At 35.0% G+C, this 22,192-nt stretch overlaps 2 protein-coding genes across 2 annotated transcripts; one reads left to right on the forward strand and one right to left on the reverse strand.

The window, feature by feature from the left end:
* On the forward strand, positions 1-8,008 carry LOC117628265 (cycloartenol synthase-like). The gene is made up of 14 exons (XM_034360686.1): positions 1-198; positions 351-545; positions 2,563-2,652; positions 3,119-3,313; positions 3,515-3,599; positions 3,938-4,104; positions 5,877-6,065; positions 6,192-6,305; positions 6,398-6,520; positions 6,630-6,752; positions 7,221-7,319; positions 7,559-7,615; positions 7,719-7,765; positions 7,861-8,008. Exons 1-14 carry the CDS (start codon positions 1-3, stop codon positions 8,006-8,008), a joined length of 1,830 nt encoding a protein of 609 aa, XP_034216577.1.
* A 1,577-nt stretch (positions 8,009-9,585) lies between these two features.
* LOC117616160 (U3 small nucleolar RNA-associated protein 21 homolog) lies at positions 9,586-20,277 on the reverse strand. Its single transcript, XM_034345390.1, has 18 exons — positions 19,995-20,277; positions 19,865-19,892; positions 19,488-19,588; positions 18,815-19,018; positions 18,435-18,678; positions 17,234-17,409; positions 16,355-16,437; positions 15,923-15,995; positions 14,465-14,530; positions 13,882-13,924; positions 13,336-13,475; positions 12,808-13,020; positions 12,383-12,467; positions 11,983-12,277; positions 11,203-11,464; positions 10,855-11,071; positions 10,528-10,739; positions 9,586-10,240 (listed from the first exon to the last, which is right to left on the reverse strand). The coding sequence occupies exons 1-18, from the start codon at positions 20,118-20,120 to the stop codon at positions 10,091-10,093; spliced, it is 2,718 nt and encodes a 905-aa protein (XP_034201281.1). The 5' UTR covers positions 20,121-20,277; the 3' UTR covers positions 9,586-10,090.
* Between the last annotated feature and the right edge of the window lie 1,915 nt (positions 20,278-22,192).

Here is a 22,192-nt window from a genome sequence, read left to right on the forward strand (position 1 = left end):
ATGTGGAGGCTGAAGCTTTCAGAAGGCAAAGATCCATGGCTTACAAGTGTAAATAATCACATTGGAAGACAATATTGGGAGTTTGATCCAAATCTTGGAACACCAGAAGAGAGAGCTCAAGTGGAAAAAGCTCGTCTCAAGTTTCGCAAGAATCGTTTTCAATCCAAACATAGCTCTGATCTCTTAATGAGACTTCAGGTGAGGCAGCTCTCACTGTGCATGGTTTCTCTCATAAATATTTCATTTTTCTGATATATATGAAATGACTTTAATTAATTTGGGTTAATTAACTAATTGTATGCGCATATATATATATATATATATATATATATATATATTTGAATACAAAGTTTGCAAAGGAGAAAGCATGTGAAATGAAGCAAGTACCAGCTCAGGTGAAAGCGAGAAGTGATGAAGAAGAAATAAGTGAGGAAACAGTGGGGATCACACTGAGAAGGGCCTTGAGCTTTTACTCCACTCTGCAGGCTGAGGATGGTTTCTGGCCTGGTGACTATGGGGGACCTTTGTTTCTTCTACCTGGCTTGGTAAGATTTTAATTTCAATAATTTTTTTTTATACAAACAAAATTGGGGTAGGGGAATCTAACTTAGGATCTCAGGTGCAAGGGTAAATGCAACCTTGTAATTAATTTCAATACTTAACCTATATATGTTACTATGTGTATACAAATACCTTTCCATAATTTCCAGTCCTATAATAAGGCTAAGGTTGGGTTATACACATTGACCTTAATTACCATATATTCTCTTTCATTTTTTGTTTCAAAAACCTTACCAACCATATAAAGGAGGTGAAAAACTAACTACTCATGCAAAACCATTCACGTTGTTCTAAACTTTTAAAGTCAAATAAAATAATAAAAATTAATACTACATGACGGGACACATGAGAAGTACCATGTGTAAATTACTAATTGATCATAATAATTAATGTAATAAGTTAGTCCGAATACATAAACAAATAATCTAAAGATGCATCCACTCTAACATTACTTCAAAAAAATAATATTTCGGTAAGCTTCCCCGAAGAAAGATCCAAAACTCTGCAGCCTCACATTTAAATTTATAGGAATATATGTTTAATTTTGAAGGATTTGCTAAAATTTTCTGCGTGAATTAACTCTAGCATTTTAGAGCTTTGCTTAAAGATATATATCTCAAGTTACGTAAGCACGTATTTAGGCTCTCGATCGAGGGATAAAGTTATGAAAGTTGAAGGGATAATGCCATTAGCTAGTCATCCTAAATTTATGAAAGTTCAAGCGATAAAGTTCCTTATAATATTAAACACTAATGTATAATGCCTCTGTAATTTCATGGAACATTCATTCAAACATAATATATTGTATAATTCCTTTTCATCACATATATGGTCCCCCTTTTTCCCTGTTTTAGTCGTTCAAACGGACTGTCGATACATTTAATGTCATAGTCATTTTCTTCATATAATATGATAATAAATGTACGATGATAATGAAAGTATCCATTAAATGGATTTTTTTTTAGTCTATTCGAACTTACGAGTTCAAATCAATAAGCAAGACTTTCTTTTCTCCCTTTAATAAAAACTTTTCATTGCTGTAACAATGGTCCAATGCAATGGTCCCCCTTTCCCTCTTCTCCCCACTTCCCCTCCCTTTCTCTTGGTTTCAAGATATATATGTATAATGGATGAATTCTATGTCGTAGTCATATTTGTTGGTTTTGTTTATGATTTATATACATTAATCCCCATCAAATGTTTGTTTATATATACAGTGTCCTACAATTAATAATATACAATTGTATAGAAAACAACTTTACATTAAAATCAAGCTGGCTCCCTTCATTATTGATGGTCCTATTTTCCACCTCTCTTTTCCTTAATTCTTTATATTTTTATTTATTTATTTATAATCTGAGAACTTTTTGCCTGTCTCTTTATACCTCTTCTCTGTTATTTGTTTTTGTTCCCTTTTTGGTGCTACAATAATACACTGCGTAAATACCTAGCTGGCCAATATACCGTATATCCCCCTTCTCTCAGTCCTTCTTCATTGTCCATAAGGAATCCCACAAAACATGGAAATCGAACAAGAAATTTAGGGTTTAGGGAATCCCTTTGCGGTCCACAAGTACCCGAGAGAAACACAATTCAAAAATTAAAATAAAAAACGAAAGGAGAAAATATAATGTTAGTTTGCATATATATATATATATATATATATATCTAACATTATATTTAGATATTGGGAAACACTAGACCTCGGATGCAGTAATAACTACTTTTAACCAATTGAACTAAGTCTCTTGTTAAAGAAAAACTTCATTCAGTTATTAATAGTTAAGGTTGAGAGTATTGTGGTGATTGATAAAACCATCCACAACTATATGCTACATACTATCATCTATTGTTGTTGTCAATTGGTCTTATTATATATTGTAGTGATCGATTTAGAATACCGTCATAGTGACATTCCGTGTTAGTGTGGGATAGCAATAATACAAGATGTCTTACCCTTATATCGCACAAATTAATTTAAGCGATGGGATTTTGTCCTAGGTTATTGGCTTATCTGTAACAGGGGCCCTTCATGCAATCTTGCCGCATGAGCATCAACAGGAGATCTGCCGTTATCTGTACAACCATCAGGTATATCAATTTCTTAATTTTCCGAATGCTACCTGTCATTTGAAATGATTTTTAATGAGATTAATTAACAGTTGATGACATGACCGACCACAAAAAGTAGTAATTGATGTGTTTAATACTAGGCTGACTTTGGCCATTTATTTGGAACCAATCAAATTATCTTCTAGGTGTAATTAAATAAATTATATATATGAACTAACAAATCCATTGGATATGGGTTGACTGACATAACCAATTTACCAAAAACACCTAATTCTTCTGTCTTTGAATGGAAGTATGAATACCCACAATCCATTTTAATATTTATGGTTATCTTTTGGAAATAGAGTTTTCTCATACGCAGTATGCTCTTAAAGTGTTATAGGAGTCCGAACTTGAGATCACTGACTCGTTGACTACTACAAGTGTATTACTACTAATGTTTTTTTTTTTTTTTTGGGTGCAACCTAATTGTAATGAATTGCAGAATATGGATGGAGGTTGGGGATTGCATATAGAAGGCCCCAGCACAATGTTCTGTACAGCTCTGTCCTATGTCACTTTGAGATTGCTTGGAGAGGAAATGGACGGTGGTGATGGCGACATGGATAGGGCACGAAAATGGATTCTTGATCGTGGTGGGGTTACCTTCATTCCATCATGGGGAAAGATGTGGCTTTCAGTAAGCACACTTTTATTAACAAATTAAGCTGCCATTGCCCTCCACCAATTACTGTGGTCCTTATGAAATTAGCCAAAACAAAAATACAAGTTTATTTGTTCATGGATTGATAAATTTTTTTGATTGTTTTGCCGCCATATGTTAATGCTCATCATCTTGCACGGTTTTAACTGTAGCTTAATTTGGAAATGAAATTGGCAGGTCCTTGGTGTCTACGAATGGAGTGGAAACAATCCACTGCCACCGGAGTTGTGGCTTTTACCTTACTCTCTCCCAATACACCCAGGTGTGTGCATACATATTAAAAGCTTTCTAATTTTCTTTTACACTAAAGATCGAGAAGAAATCGAATACAAGAATTCGAATGCATAAATAAACGTTTTGAACTATTTAAACTATAATAAATTCTTATAAAAAAGACTTTTGTTTTTTCTTCTGTTTTCTTCTTCTTTGTTTAACGTGTATAATATGCAAGAATATTATCTATGAATGCATGTGATCGGAGAAAATTAACGAAGAATCTGCTAATTAATTATAGCTACAGAATACAGACAAAAAGCTTAAGAAATTAAAAGTCAATCATGAAATGGATTAATGAATTAATTATGCATGATGATGGTGCAGGTCGAATGTGGTGTCACTGCAGGATGGTTTATCTGCCCATGTCATATTTATATGGGAAGAGATTTGTGGGTCCCATCAACGGCCTTGTTTTATCACTCAGGAGAGAGCTTTATACCTTTCCTTATCACCTGATTGATTGGGACCAAGCAAGAAATCTATGCGCTAAGGTGCCTACGTATTCTTTCTAGCCTTTTAGTTCTTATTAATTTAAAGAAATAAATAAAATAACATCTTATACATATAATATTAACTGCACAAATATTATTTTAGAAAATTTCTTTTTGAATCAAACTTAAGCAAATAAAGACCCTTACCAGTTATATTATATAAGGGTCCATTTGGATCAAGTGATTTCAAATTTAGGAATTTAGATGTAAGGTTAAATTGGATGTTTATATTACCATAGTTTATATGTCTGTCAAGATTTGAATTTAAAAAAAAAACAAAAACAAAATGGATTTCAAATGACTTATTGCATATAGTCACTTCAATCTAAATAATTCAAATGTTCTACATCTAATTATTTCAAATACATACAATATATATCTAGTTTTCTTTAGTAAATTTAACTTTGTTGTCAAATCCAATCCTTTAACGTCCATCTCAATAGAGCTTAAGTTGCAAAGGACCCACTAGTGTAATGGTTTGGAGCAAATATGCTCTCTTTCTCCGAAAAGATCATGGGTTCGAGTTCTATAACATCTGTGTAGTGTGTGTGTGAGTTTAGTATGTTATCGTCCCTCTCAATAGGAAAAATTCTAAAAAAACATAAAGCCTAAGTTCTATACTATATAAAGATAATTTAGTAATTTAATGCTTTATTTGTCTTTTCCACATCCTACCTTTTTTTTTTCCTCTTTATAGTAATATTTCATCACATCCCTTGCGGGATCTAATATATCTAGACGTTTTTTCAAAATACATCTCTCTCGACTGTTATGAGCACTCGATTTTTATTTTTTATTTTTAATTAATTAAGAAAAATGGAAAACCAGATTAGGACGGCATCACATATTATTATATGTATTTGAAAGCATGATGGAGTCTTGGGGATGCTGCAATTCAAGTAACCAATGAAGTGCAAAGCAGTGCAGGTCAAAGGACTAAAAATACACTTACCAGAAAAATAAAAAGATTAAACTACAAATATGTAAAAAAGAAAGAGTCAACTGACAACGGGCAAGTCAAATTTGGTGGAAGGTTGTGAGGCCCACTCAAATATCAGATGGAGTCGTAAGAATTCTGACTTTATTCTTCCTAGTTTATTAATCGAATCTGATCTCATGACATGATCATGTTTTTCATAATCATGTACGTTTAAAATATAAGACATATACCAATAATAATTTAAAATTTTAAAGTAAATATAATTTAAAAAGTGCGTGGTTGTGGTTAGTTCATAAACTTTGGTTCAAATGACATTAAAAACAGTAGACAAAGATGTACGACCTAATTTGAAGTTTTGACGTAAGAATGGAAAACATAAAGGAAAAAGGAAAAGTGTGGTGGTGTTATTAGGCTAGGTCTAGAGATATTCTTGATAATTCTAATTAGATCATAGATTTGGGCCTCCCATTTTCCTTGTACTAGTAGTTTGTTAATTAGGTTCGATTAGGGTTTGATAGCTCAACTCCTAATTAAACTTCTTTTATGGGTTTAGTTGCACCAATAATCTAATCCCAACCTTTAATTTATCAGTTGAAATCAATCAAATTATGACATTTCAACATTGGTATTTTAAGCTGTATATGTTTTAGAATCTAATGATCCGATCCAAATCGATTTGAAATCACAATTTGAGTTCCATTGAAGCTTGTTTTTCCTTTTTCTGTTAACAATCTAAATCCAATATAACCAAAGAAACTTAACAAAGATAAACTAAAAACTTAACAAAGATAAACTAAAACAATCTTCCTCTTCTAAATAATTTTGCATGCAGGAGGACTTGTATTATCCACATCCCATTTTGCAGGACATCTTGTGGGGGAGTCTTCAAAAGGTTGGGGAGCCTCTTCTCATGAAATGGCCATTCTCAAGGCTAAGGCAAAAGGCTCTCCGCACTGTAATGCACCACATACACTATGAGGATGAAAAGACTCAGTATATTTGCATTGGACCTGTCAATAAGGTTTGCTTAAAAAAGAAAAAAAGAAGATAAAATATGCAAGAAAGAAAGCATACTCTATCAATTTATTTTGGGTTATTTTGGAGATTAATTACCGGACCAAGTGTGTTTTTTCTTCATGATCAACAGGTACTAAACATGATTTGTTGTTGGGTGGAGGATCCAAATTCAAAAGCATACAGGAACCATCTTTCAAGAATCAAAGATTATCTTTGGGTTGCAGAAGATGGAATGAAAATGCAGGTCCTCAAATGAATAATTAATATTGTTTAATGATTACATAATTATATTTAAAGGATGTGAGACTAATTAAACATTATTTTGATGACATGTAGGGATATAATGGATCTCAGTTTTGGGATGTTGCTTTGGCTGTGCAAGCAATCCTTGCAACCAACCTTGTCAATGAATCTGGTTTTGTGCTTGAGAAGGCACACAATTTCATAAAAAACACACAAGTATTTAACCTCAAACTTAATTAATCACTACCAAAACATAATATAATATAATTAAGATATGACATCCCTATTTAACTATAATCAACTGGGTTTTGGTGCTTGAATTAAGGTTAAGGCAAACAGCTCTGGCAATCTTAGTTATTGGTACCGCCACATTTCGAAGGGTGGATGGCCCTTCTCTACTCCAGATAATGGTTGGCCTGTCTCAGATTGTACGGCAGAAGGTTTGAAGGTAATATACTTGAGGGTTTGGAGTTGGCATAAAATAATATTGGAGAAACCACATAATGCAACATATGATGTGCATTAGGAGCTGGTTAAACGTATTTGCTGGTTAAATGGTTTTCGGATTCAAGTGATTTCTTGCAAAGACGATCTTTGAGAGAATACTTGGAAAATAAATGGTTCGGAAATATAATATAGAATAAGCTCTACGAAAGTGTCCCTCAATAAGCTTATTTGAACATCCCTTGATGTTCTATATGTATAAACATAACATTAATTGATGTAAGAATAAAGCTATTTATACCATCTCAACTGACTATATCTAAGGAACAAACAGTTGATTTGTATATAAAATATGAACACGGCAATATATAATGCAAGCTAAGTTATTTGCTGATCCCTTATGATTGTCACCTAATATTTTGTTAGTTTGTAGCTTAAACAACTTTGAAAAACTTACACCAACTAATTACAGGCGGCACTCTTACTATCACTTATGCCGTCTGAAATTGTGGGAGAAGCCATACAAGCGGATCAACTATATGATGCTGTTAATGTGATATTATCCCTACAGGTAAAAACTACTTTTAATTAGTATTTATATATAATTCATTAGAAGTTGATTTGATTAAGTATAATCATGGGATCATTGATCAAGTTGATTCTTGTCTTAATGTATAGTCGAGATTCACTCATTATAAATATATGCCTGACAATATAAGTCTGACAAGAAAACATTATCAACGTTGTAGAGTCATGCTTCCATGCGTGCGTTTTATAAGTTTCCAATAACTTTACTCTTTGACACAACAGAACAGTACTGGAGGATTTGCATCGTATGAACTCACAAGATCCTATGCCTGGTTGGAGGTGATGAAGCAATTCTGTCCTTTTCAATGGATATTTAGAGTACGTTAATTAAATGTGGTTAAGTAACTTTTTTGAGAGGATCTGACACACTTTTCAATCCCAGATGATCAATCCAGCGGAAACATTTGGAGACATCATTATTGATTATCAGTAAGATACAAAAATACTTTGTTTTCTGTCGAAAACAAATAAAATAGTGGCACAAAAGATCTTATGACATATTATATAATCATAAAAAAATGCAGGTACGTGGAATGCACATCAGCAGCAATTGAAGGCCTTAAATCATTCTTGAAATTATATCCAGGACATAGGAGGAAAGAAATTGAAGCATGTATTGTAAAGGCAGTTAAATTCATCGAGAGCATACAACTACCTGATGGCTCATGGTAATTTGTTTCTCTTAGTGAAATATTAGAATGGCATTAAATTAATATGACTAGATGTGATTTTTAATCTTTGTGAAATATTTGGTAGCCTAAAACAACCGTGATTTGGATTATGCTTAATCTTACTAGGCTCAACGTCGTAGGATTATGAATCCCACCAAAAGGTTGGGGTTAAGTTGGATTGGTGTTATCATCTTTAATCCAATGTGGTCCTGCTGCACCATGTAATATAATAGCATATTTCAGTTAAGTTAATCCCTTAATCATGTGTAGTACCAAACACATCACTCTATTAGTGTTATCTTCTCCAATGCGATCTAATTCCACCGCATAATCTAAATCCGATCAAAATCAGCAAATATAACCTTATATCAATCAATTAATGTTGCAGGTATGGGTCTTGGGGAGTCTGCTACACCTATGGAACATGGTTTGGGATAAAGGGGTTAGTGGCTGGCGGTAAGACCTACCATACTAGCCATAGCATTAGAAGAGCATGTGATTTCTTACTGTCCAAACAACTTGGTTCAGGCGGCTGGGGAGAGAGCTACCTATCATGTCAAAACAAGGTAAGGATCAATAAATTTTGGGAGCTACCTATCATACGATTGGGTTGATTTGTTGAGTTTAGGAGGTTTTTCTGTTTAGTTTGTGACTATTATAATTCAAGGAAGCGGGGGATGTATGATTGTAGCTATAAAAGCGGCAATGTCCCCTTGTCAAATAATTTAGCATCTTATGTTAAGGGATTGTGACCTACTTAATAGTTCATAAACATATTATGACAACATAAGCTGCTAGACTGTTCGACAATAGAATAGCTTCGATTAAATAATAACAGCATTTGCTGTTATATATTATGTCACCAGACTATCCATCAAGAGAACATTTTGAATTGTACAATAGCAGCATTACGCTACTACATACATATTTGTAACGGTGTCTATTATTCTGTGAGTGGACTAATAGGTATACACAAATCTCGAAGGAAACAAACCACACATAGTGAATACTGGATGGGCAATGTTGGGTCTGATTGAAGCAGGCCAGGTGTGTTGCAGTCTGTGTTTCTCCTACAAAACCTATGTCTATAGAAATAGTAGATAACAATTTACTTGTTTTGTTTTATTTTACCATTTTTGACTGTTTAGGCTGAGAGGGATCCGATCCCCTTGCATCGTGCAGCAAAGCTGTTGATTAATTCACAGATGGAAAATGGAGATTTCCCACAACAGGTACATTATCTATTAGTTTAACTACTTGTCTTTCTAATCTCGAAAGATGGCTTAAATTCAAATCTCAGTTATGCATAACACACTTTTCATCCTAAAATATTACAATATTTTTTTTTTTTGGGACAGCAAATCATGGGAGTCTTCAATAAAAATTGCATGATCAGTTATTCTGCATACAGAAATATCTTCCCCATATGGGCGCTTGGAGAATATAGCCATCGGGTATTGGCATTGCTACCTTATAAGTGTATAAATCAAATTACCAGAACATGAGTGTTTAAATGCTCATGTACAAACAATCATGTGTTTATTGGCTTTGTCGTTTCCTTTACGTTGGTTAATATGTTGTATGTATAATAAATGTTTTATATCCCAGTCCAAAAGAAAAATAATCCATTTTGCAGGGCAAGGGTAAAACTATTCCATCTTGCAGAGGCAGACAGTTACAGAAAATAATACACTGTAAAAACCTGTTGATCGCATTTGAAAACTATAGTACAACTGAATTTTTACAGACGATGTGAAATCTTCACCATTTCCCTAGACATCTGCAAATATATAACTCATCGTCTTCCCTGGAACTGAGTCTCCATGGAAATAAACAATTTCAGTTGAAGAAGTTTGCAACTCTCAAGTCTCGATTCATTATCAGTCCTGGCTTCGATTAACAATTGCCAAGACAGTTGATCGAATGAAAAGGCAAGCGTCAACTCTGGCCAACTTAAGAATGCAACAGAAATAAAGAATGCAACAGAAATATTATCCATTACACGGAACCGTTCCTAAGCATGATACAAAATTGGGGATGGATATGTAGAAAATCAGAAATACATGACAAAATTTCAGGGCACTCAAAACCGTGAGTTGCTAAGAAAAGCTACCACACAACTAGTGCTCTGAAACAAATTTTCTACTTTCTGCCATGTTTTGCTTTGAATATCTAGGAGCTTTCTTGCCTTATCCTGCAGTCTTGATTGGCACCGAATTGTTTCGCCATGGATCTGTCAAGGAAGAAAACAATGGAAAAAGAAAGGGGTTAAACAAGGAGTTAAGGGCCACTGAAGACCGACTGGAAACTTGCAAATTTAAGGATTTTTCTCTTGATTCATAAATTTGATAAAAGATCACTCATGCCAGTGACTTTTATAAAAACAAACCAGTTTGAAAATTAAGCGTTCTTGCTTCTAGGTCTGTGATATTGGAATTTTGTCAAAGCTCTTAAAAGCCTCGACAGTGCTACAACTTCGTTGATAGCGAAAAAAATATACAATAAAGGAGAAGTCTGTACCTTCAGAAACACCTTGATGACAGCTTGTACAAAGTCAAAATTGTTTCTGCACGAAGTCTCGTATATAAAATAATCAAGAAGCAGTTCAATTGAAAATAATTCTGGCCTCTTTTCAGGTTCTTGCTCATCATCATCTACAATTTGAAGCATCCGAACTTCCATATCCAGAGTTGATGGAGATAAACTTTTGATATAATCAGTAAATGCTGAAACTGCAAAAAATACACAATTTAAAGACCATCATGTCTTTTGCACATATCTTATTGCAATCAAGAAGGAAACCTTTCAACTGAATCACAAATGAAAACTAAAAGATAAGATATTTACAATTCTTCATTTCTGCAGACGAGTGAAGAAGTTGCACAAATTGAGATGGTGCCAGACCAGACTTTATTCTAGTGTCTTCTACTTCATCACCTTTGGCTTCCTCTTCCGCTGACCCACTGGGTTTAAATAATATGTCTCCAGAAAGAGAAGGGACTGAAGGCAAAAAGAAAGGAGCCCTTTCGGGTTTTTTTGGCGGTTCAATTGGTTTATTTCGTTCCTGGACATTGCAGAGATGCAACATAATTTACTGATCAATCACCAAAAAATATAAAGGGCAAAAGGACAACCATAATTTACAAATGAGGTCAAACAGTCTGAAACCAATCAATAATCAGCAGTAGAAAATACCTTTATGATGTCTAAATTGATTAAGCTTTGCCACTGGCTTTTAGGTAATAACGAGAGAGTAACAAGATCTGGAATTTGCAGGTCACGAGTTGTAAAAGCTGAAGCATCTTTAGATTGTGGATTGTCCACAATAGGCTCATCAAAGTCCTCATCTTGAGAACCTTTTGTCGAAGAGACAGATGGTAACTTAACACTCACAACTTCCTTTCCACTTGCATAAGAATCAACCTTTGAAGCTCCAGAAAACATTGATTGATTTACCCTGTAAAGGTAGCCAGGTTTAGAATTTTTTGATAAATGAATATCCCGGTCAAAAATGAGGAAAACAAATAAGAAATGCTACTGTATTAAAACTACCATCGATTGCATGCTAAATCATTCACTGTTAACATAATTAAAAAATTTAAGGTTCACTTGGTTGCTATGCTAAAAAACATGATGCATTTGGTCTAGGCAAAAGGCTAAGGTTCTATGGGGTTGTAGTGACTTGGCTGTAATCTGGGTAATTTAGATGAGAGGCATGGGAGGGTCTTCGAAGATTATAGAGGCGTGGGGTGGAGGAACACTGGGAGAGAGAGGTTTTCGTCGTCACTGTGGGCTTCTGTTTCGACAAAATTTAAAAGATTTGTTTCTTCTGTAATGTTGAAGTGGAGGGCAGCTGTAGGCTGAGTATTCATAAGAACTGTTTTTCCGATTCTATATGCAATCACATTTATCAACTTCAACTTCCCAACAAAAATTCACTAGCTCTTTTTGGGGTCAAAAGATATGAAGACTTACCAAAGATAGACCCCATTTTGATCAACATGGGCAGTCGCTAGAACATCCATATTTGGTGACAGAGACAATGCTGTTATAGACACATCAACATGCAATGCATCTATTTGCCTTGCTAAAATGACATCCCAAACTCGAAGACTTCCATCCATACTGGATGACAAAAGCCATTTTCCATCCTCACTAAAACACATGTCTGTTACACGATCCGTATGGCCTTCAAATTTACGAACAATTCTTGATGCCACAACATCAAACAAGCGGATGATTAAGTCATCAGCCACAACAGCCAAAAGACCTGAAAGTTTTTTGAATTGATCACAATATTATCCAAGGCATTTATGATACCAAAAAGCTGAACAAAATACGTTAATATGACAAAAGAATATCAAACACTAGTTACCATTCAAACGATTGTATACAATCTTGACAACAGAACACCCAACTTCCCATCTAGATTTTACGTCACGTCCCTTGAAATTCCAAACCTGCAGGTCAAAACATGTGACGAATGAAACATTCAACACATTCAGCAAATTCATTTGGGAATCGCTTAGTTGAGCTGGAGCAAATTTCTTCACTGTGCTGAGCCTTATAGATCAAGATGAAAACATATACAAGAGAAAAACGTTTCTTAGTGCAAACTGTAATATCTCTAAACATACAAGCAAAAAAGGTTTAGGGCAGCCCCACCGCCATCAGCCTCATAAACCATGTAAATCCCCATCCTTCAGCACCACAGACCTTGTATTCTACTTTATGAGGCATATGAGTAAATCCGACAGTAAGGTAGAGCGTAATGTTTTGAAATAAGAAATACAAACTGACCTTTATGTCTCCATGATATCCTGCACTTATCATTAGAGTATTTGTTGAATCACAAGCAATTCCAACCACTTCCCCATCATGGGCAAAGCTTCTTCTTGCTGACGTGTCTACATAACTGCCTCGGCTCATTCCTGACTGAAGGTTGAAGCGCTCAATCCAACCATCTGCTGTCCCCAGAATGGCGAAATTGCCACACGCACTGATGGCACAGGCCTATCACCAACAAAAGACAACCATTCATTAATATTGTAGACTGTTTGAAAAGGATGGTGTAGTACACGAGTCTTTAAGGTAGTACACGAGTCTTTAAAGTTGCACATCAAATAGTCATCAGAACTGGGTCTTTTTGGCAGGCTACTGTTATCTCATATATTGAAAATCATCAGGAATCATATGAATCCAAAGATGAGCAGAAATTGCCAATTTGATTATTAAACCTTGTAAAAATGGATGTTATAAATCTTGTAAAACATTGACCACAAGGGTCACAAAAAAATGAGCAGTATTGAAATAGATTGAAATTCTAACCTTCACAGGACTGGGATTTTCTGGTCTTGGCTTCAGAATATGCTCACCAAGAACAAAGTTTTGAAGTCGCCACACATATGCCTGTGCAGTATCCATATGGCATGTAACCACATTGCACCAATCTCGCTCTCTTATTTCAGCTGAAATAATTTTTCGTATAAAAATTCAGAAGATTTGACAAATCTTATAGATCAAAGAGTATAACAGGTCATTGATGCAATTTGAGAAAATGCCAAAATGAGAAAGGAGCCAACTCTGAAACTGATTTCTCAAATTGAATAGGATTTAACACCAGTCCTAGCGACTTTAGCTATACTAAATCTATGGTTTTGATATTTAAACTTCAGCATCAATTTTGTTGAGGTAGAAGCCAAACCAAATTTCATTATATTGAAATATAATTTTCACTGGTAAATTTGTGTCAGATAAGTGTTGTTTTAGTACTTTTTGGATTTCTTCTAGCATTTCAGTTTACTTTTTGTCAGAAGAAGTCTTATTAAAATGAACACCAGTAAACATAAAATTACACGTACAAAAGGACCTTACCACAATCAAAAGCTATCACAGGCTTCAGTTTTATCTCTTCTTCCTAGAAGGTGAGGGAAACAGAAATTAAATAGTTAATCCATCAGAATACTGAAATAGCACTATTTGTCAATTGAAGATTGGCATGATAATATATATATATAACCATCATGGACATTTCTATAAAAGTCTAGCCATGGTACATGGCTGTGCATGGTGTGGATACTTCACTAATCCCAGGAAACAGACTAGCTTAGAGTACAGTAAATACCCGAGGTCGATAAAAAATTTACACATTACTTAACACTCAACACACACAGTATCCCCATCACTTAACTATGACATGAGAAGGTTGAGACTTGAGACACTTCAGAAGGATGTAAAATATTTGGAACGGAAAGGGAGGGGAAAAGGAACTAAATACCTAGGCAGATGAAAACCTAGTGTAAGCATTTCATGGATCCATCTAAGACATTTTCTATTTTTGAACATTTTGAAAAAAATGGAGAAATGATCAAGCCCTTTTCTAATACATCCAAACTGAAGAACAATAAGAAGTTATTTTCTCCTTTATGAAAAACAGTAAATAGGGAATAGAAAATACCTTCATCCTCATTTTCTTTGCTCGTTTGGATACATGGCGTTGAGAAAGTTCTCTACTTTGTTGATCCTAATAACACAATGTAACTAAATTACAAACGCTAAACAGAACCATAAAAAATAATTAAAATAGTTGTTTAGACGTTTTGTACTAATAGCTCAATTATGATGGGGTGTGTGATAAGAATTAGAAAAGGTACACATGGACCAATCTTGATCATTGGTTTGACCAAACGACCAATATTAAAACACCAACAAAAACCTGGTTTTAAAACCCTTGACCTGAGTGCATTAAGTTTGTGACCAGTTACCAAATGTGACCCATATCTCCAACCTTACTTCATTGGATGGCCTCTAAACACTTCTACTCAAAAGGGATTGACAACAAAGCTGTAAGATATATCTAGCATCAGAGTTCTTTCATAGGTTTGGCATAAATACAGAATATTTGTAATCTTGTCAATGCACCTTCCTTCTCAATCTACATGCTGCTGGGTAGAAAGAGAACTTTGGAAAACTATTGAACCTTCCAAGTGTAAATATTGCAGATGGTTTTCTAGCTTGTTTTAAAAAATCCATCTATTTATCATGCTTCAAAACTGACCCAACTCTCCTTTCTTTTCTTCTTTTTTCAACAATCAGCCACCAAAGTCCACAAGAATCACCCTTCAACTCATACTCCCAGTGCACACATATTTCATTCATCTATCAAAATCTGCTTTTACCTATAATTTTACAGCCTTCGCCTACAGATGGGGGAAAAGGGTTAAATTGCACAATCTGTTGTTTCACCCAATTCAAGTGTTAACTTTAATAGAAAAAATCACTGTTCTTTAACCAAAAATTACACTTCCAGCCATTGCCAATCCAACCTCCAGACACCACTAAATCATACTTGACTTTCCTCTCATCCAATCATACAAAAATTCTCAAAAACCACAATCACCCAATCTCATCACTCATCCATGGCAGTGCTCCTCACCTCATTATTGTTTTATCACAAAGAGCAACAACAGGATGAAGACTACCGACACGGAGAGAGAAAGAGAAAAAAAGATGAACGGTGGCTGGATGCTTGGTCTACATGACGACAAAGTGTGGGGTTGAAGGATGAAAGCCTGAAACTTCGGTTTTGTCAACATTCACAATTTGTTTAACAAGTGCAGGTTGGGGGTTGAAAACTGGTTTTTGACTGATCTTCTAATCTTAAGCGTTGGTTCAAATGAAAGATCAAAATTGGTCCATGTGCACAATTCATTGTGCATGTGAGAAACCTCAAAATAATTCATCCCCGGGCAAACACAAAGAGTCATACAAACACTACAAAGAGCGGATGTGAGGAAAAGAGTGAAAAGATAAAAGAAAAAACATTTCCAGTTCTCTTCTGAGAACTTCTATAATAATATTTAACTTAAAAAACACAAAACCGGTATTCAGACTTTGATGATGACTGAGTCCAAACCTGGATTACAGAGAAAAGGCGAAAGGCACGATCCTGACCAGCAGATAGAATGTGTCTCCCATTTGCATAAAACCTAAAATTCATGCATAAGATTAATAAAGAATGTTGAAATGCAGCTAATTTCCTCAACATAAAGCAAGTGCATAAACTTCACAGAAAACCAAAGACTTTAAAAGTGATCTAGTGCACTATTTAAACTAAAAGTAGTGAAAGTCCTCAATTGTTGTGTAGAAAAGCATCATGATAAGGAGCAACAGATCATGAAATGGATTTTGCTTCAGATATAAGCACCGCAAGATAACAAAGACATGACAGATGCAGGTCACAAGGTCAATGGGCAGAAATAAGCGAATCTTGTAGCACAATGGCAATAACAACACAAGCGGAAACTAAAAATTCACTCTCCTAAAATCAATATGAAAAGCATTATACCTGATGCATTGTGGAGGAGCACTATGACCACTTCTAAAGCGTAAAAGACGAGGATCTCCATCACTTGTGTCAAAAATCCACATCTAGATGAGCATAAATATAAATCAATTTTACAGCACATGAAAAAACAGGGTAATCTTTTTTCTTTTTTTTTCTCTCTCTCTTTCTTGCGGAGTAAATCAAGGTCATACAACAATGATATATGCAAAACCTTGTAATTTCTTAATTCCTTCAAATATTTAACATTATAATGTTTAAACTAAGAACGCAGAGTTTTAGCCACAAAAAATATAATATTAATCAGTGTTCTCAGTTGAATCAATGAAGTGAAAAATAATAACAATTCACAAGGAACTCCAAGCCAAAAAAAAAAAACAAAGCAGAAGAGAAAAAACCAAACAACCAAAGAGTGACATTGAAGAAAATATATCAAGTGAGCAAAACAAATGGGACCATTTTGCAGAGAGAAAAATATACCATCTTGGCAAAGCCAAAGAAGAAATTATCATTTGATAATAATAACAAACATTGTGTCCTAAGTTCAACCGATATGCATATATTGGTAGAATTGCTGAAGTATTTACTTTCTAGCGTCTACCTATTTTAATAGTCTGAAGCAGAAACAGTTCAAGCTGTCATGTCACTCATAAAAAGGCTTCTTTTATTGATGGAGAAGAAAATTATATTAAACCATGGTTGTAACTTGTAGCTTTCTTCAAAGTATTAATTAACACATTTCCAATTATAATATCTGATTACAGCAATATATTAATGTGGTAATTACCAGTGTATGTTCTCCCTACAGAGTTGGACAAGCAACTAGATGCAAAATATATTTTTATTTATGAAAACCAATAAAGGACAAAAAATTACTCTTACTTTAATAGAATTGTCTGATGATGAACTCATTAACACAGGTTCATTCACAAAAAAGTGAAGTGAAAGTATGGAACCATCATGAGCATCTCTTATAACTGATTGAAGCCTTCGTTTTTCAAGATTCCATATGCTTATGACACCAGAAGAACCTCCAGATGCTAAAAGAGGCTGCCCATCTAAAAAAGAGGAATAAATAACCATAAGCATTAACTAGTCACCAACTTTATAGATAACCATCAAATATAACAGGTCGTAACTCATTAATTTTTCTCTTTTCTTCTATAGGATAAACATAGAAGTCCCAACTCAAAAGGGACAATTGAGAATTAATTATGCCACATGTTTCAAGATTGATGTCCCCGTAAACATAGAGAAAATAGAAATTTGGAAGATAGCAACAGAAACAAAAATGGAACACATTCCAAAATTATTGCACAAGTTTTAATTTAGGAAAAATGCCAAGGTATTAACTGATAGAGAACATAAAATCCCACATTGAGAATTTGAAGCCTTGCATTACAATACAAAATTTTATCCTTCACCCATTGCCAATTGGTTTTTGGTTGGATGCTCTGACTTTAACATGGTATCAAAGCAGGCAATCTACATGTTAGGCTTAGCAACTAAATGTGCTCAACGTCACCCAATTTAGTTCAACTACATGTTTGGCTCAGTTTTCCACATCTGAGGGAGCGTGTTGAGAATATAGAATCCCACATTGGAAATTCTAAGCTTTGCCTAACAATATACAAGATCATGGGCTTCTCCACCTATTTTTCCCATAGGGTTTGGGTTGGATGTTGACTTAACATGGTATCAAAGCATGCAATTCACGTATTTGGTCCAATCCTTTAGCCAAACATAACCTACGTCAACAATTTAAGCTGTCCATATGCGGTGGGACTCATGTATTCGGCTTAAGTCCTGACCCACATGTGTGAGGGCATGTTGACAGTATAGAATCCCAAATCAGGATTTCTAAGCCATACATCACAGTTTATAATATCCTGCACCTTTCCACCCATTGTGAGGGAAGAGGGCCAGGATAGTATAGTACTAAAACCCTTCATATTGTTCTATTTTTTGGTAATTAAGAGCGAAAGAGAAATACTTCTATAGTACCACACAGCAACCTTCACAGCACCATGGTAAAATAGTAATGGACAGCCACTAATATAAATCAAAAGCCTGAAACTCTTACCGGTGCTGAAAGATAAGGCAGTCACAGCACCACGTGTCGAATGAGCAAACGTGACTAGCTCTTCATCGTAACGAATGTTGTGAACATGAATTTTTCCATCAGCACAACCAACTGCAACAACATCTAGTGCAGGAGATGAAACAAAACTGCAGATAGAAGATTTCCATCCCTTGAACTCATAGAGTTTTTTCTTTGTGCTGATATTCCAAAGTTGTAGAGGACCTTCTTGACTCCCAATAATAACCTGCACATATTATAAAGAGGGTTTCATCTTAAATTGGAAGGAAAAAAGAGCTATACATGAATTTTAATGATTGAAAATTCATGGTTATTTTGCAACGAAAATTGCAATAGAGCTTCTTTGAGAAAAATGCAGTTACCTTATTTAGGTAGGTATCCGGATGCATTATACAGCTAGGACTAAAGTTGTTCTCTAACGTGATATGGCCGACGGGAGAAAGATTCTGATCAATTCCTTTAAAAGCCCATATAAATAGATTGCCTTCAATATCAACACTTAAGATATGCTCTCCAAACAATAGCAACGAATTGACCTTAGCATTATGGCTGCTCCATGTTGCTACCTGTTAAAGAATTAAAACTATAGTCAAACATGAAGTTCAGTCCATCAGATGCTTCTGATAATAGATGCAGATGGCTTCCCAGGACCACATTATTTATAATATTCTATCTAAAGGTATGAAATTAGGATACCATCTCCGTCATAAGGAATTGTAGAGTTACAACATTGACCATTGGTTTGCAAAACCACGACTTCCATTAGATTGCATTACTCATTCACTTCCGTTAGTTTAATCAAATTTTCCCTCCTTTACTCAACTTTATTTTGGTTGCTTCTTCTGTGCCAACAATTTTTGTACAAGATCAATACAGGAAGTCACTCTTAACTAAGCTAGCATACAAAAGCATCAAACAGAAGGACAAGCAAGAACTCTGAAACCCACAAACTATAGCTTGGGATTTAAGAAAAGGGAAGGGGGACAAATTTCATTCCTTTTAAACAAATCTATAGACACAACACTGCACACCAACCTGATGAGCTCGCTTAAAAACGGCTATATCATTCCCATACGCAGCAAATGTATAATCACGGTAGGAAGCAAGAGCTCGAATCTTCTTCTGCAATTGTGGACCTGCATAAATTTTTATTTTTATTTTTAAAAGTTCATATAAATACACTGCATAAAATTCCGAAAGAATGCAGTAGAATTTTATTTGGACAAAGAGAAACTAAAAAGAAAACTCGTCAAGACAACATCATCCTGCTCCTGAAACGTTGAAATTGCTGACTTTGCACCCCAAAATCAAAACTAAAGTTACAACTCCGAGCTAATTCACAAATTGTATAGAACACTACGAGTTAACATGAATTCCCAACACTAAAATATTGTTAATGATTAGTAACTTACCAACAAGGACCAGACTGAGCTTTGCGCACTGCATCGAAAGACAATTTAAGGAAAAAAAATAACGAAGTGAGCATCAAAATTGTAACTTAAATACTAACGAACAAGATGAATAAAATAAAATAAAAATTACGTTGTAAATTTGGAAGGCCTTGCCGACGCTGACAGTGACGAAGGTCTCAGTGCCGAGCCTCTGAACAGAGAATGGCACAGAGCTGGTTGTGTAGCCGATTGCTCTGAACGGCTCGAATATTCCCATTCTCTCTCTTTTCTCTCTTTCTCTCGGATCCTAGCTATTGCTTAGGGTTTTTCTGAAACTTTCCAAAAGACAAATAGAGAGAAAGAAATGGAGACGCGAGGGAGAGAGAAACAGAGGGGGTTTAGGGTTTTAGGAGGGAAGACACAGACGATAAACGACAGGCGTTTCGAAAGATCCGAGTTCCCTCACTCGTTGGCATTTGCCCACTGGAAACAACCGGGTCGGGTCTGGGCCGAGCCCAATATAAATTTCTTGAGTAAATTAGAAAAAAAAACCCCCCTGAAAACTGTATACTTTACACCAGAACACTTAGAGAGGCAATTTAGGGAAAAAAACCCTCAGTTAGCCACTTGTCGTTTTCTATTTGGTTATTAATGTCTGTTTAGTTAAAAATTTTAAAGTTCACCCTGATTGATAAGAGATAAAAAAACACTTATTGTGAATAATTGTTGTGAGAGAAAGCAGCTCATTAGGTGCTTTCATTTTCTAATTATACTGAAATCAAATTTGAAGATGCGCTAAACTTTAATAAAACTTTCATAATTCCAAAAATACCTGCATTTAATTCCACGCCCGCTCTTTTGCTCGTTGGTTTCAATCTTCACGCCCTCTCTTCCTAGAGCTCTTCTCTTCCATTTGTTATTATTATTTTATTTTTTTTGGATCAATTGAAATAACCCACAAGACTCATATAAGATACACATTAGGTTTATTTATTCCCAATTTCATTATTTCCTTTTGCTTTAATTTCTAGGGTTTTAATTGCTGCTTTGTGATGAATTTTGTGTTTGTATTTATTAAGCCAAAATCGGAATTACTCTATTTTTTTCTTGTTGTTTTTACTACCCACCTTGTGTTTTGGGGTTTAAGTAAGGGTTTGGATTTTAGGGAAAAGAATGTTGTTGTATATTGTTTGGCAAATTGGAGTTTTTAGTCTGGCTTTTGGGGTTAGTCATTTTGATGAGCCTCCAGTTTGGCTTAGTTCTTTTCTGATAGATGATTTGATGGGGTTGCTACTTTTCGGATGATCAGTGTGGCTCAGTTGTTGTTTTTCTTGGGTTTTATCTCTCTCTTTGGTTTAAAAAAAAGAAAAAAGAATATGAGTAATTCAGAGTTCCTCATTGTTCATAAGGGAATTGGAGACCAGAAAAACTCATTCGAGCATATGAATTTATTTTTGTTCTACTCCAATATGTAGAAGGTCAAAATTCATCACAAATACAGAAGCACGAGTACTCTTAAATACGTATATAGATCCAAAAGACAGAAACATGCTTCTGCCATTGTATTCTTCTTTAGTTTCTGAGTCTCATGCTTCTGCAGGGTTGATAAATTTTAGGACTTGGGTGGTTTGATGTTTGCAACATTTTATGTCTCCAAGGAGATCTTCAGTCAGAAGACCACCGCGCAAAGCAGCTGAGTCTGTTCATTCCTACAAAGTTCCTCTCCATGTAAAATTGCGTAGAGGAGAGTGAGCAGAAGGGAAGCACCTGAATTTTGAGAATACCAGTGAGTTGAAAAGCACTTGTATAAATTTTTTTTTTAATTTTTAAAACAAATATAAAAGAGCATAAATTAAAATAAAAAATAAAAAATAAGTAATTAAAAAAAAAGGCAACTTTACGCAATGAGCATGCAAAAACGCCAAAAATTAAAATAAAGGTATCATAAGAACAGCACCCATCCGTTGGATCCAACTGCTGGGGCTGGGCCTAAAGGCAATGGCTTCCTTCGTGGATCTCTCTCTCTCTCTCTCTCTCTCTCTCTCTCTCTCCAACGGCTTTCTTTGTTTCCAAGTAACTCTCGGCTTATAAAAATAAATTCTATATATACTAAAGCCCAATGCAACTAAACACTGTAGCTAAGCACAGTGTAATGACGGAAATGCCCCTCATTTTTCTGCTGTCTCTGTTTTTTTTCCTTGCTGCACAGTAAATTGGCGAAACTGCCCTTGACTAAACAGCTTCTTTTGTTTCCGTTTTTGCCCCTCCTCCTTCGTTGAGAGGGTTTGGTTCGCAGAGACAAAGCCCTGACTTCAGTTTGTTTCCAACCAGCTGGTTGGGGGGCAGCCA

This window comes from Prunus dulcis, chromosome 1 (genome assembly GCF_902201215.1).
Source record: "Prunus dulcis chromosome 1, ALMONDv2, whole genome shotgun sequence".
NCBI lineage: Eukaryota > Viridiplantae > Streptophyta > Magnoliopsida > Rosales > Rosaceae > Prunus > Prunus dulcis.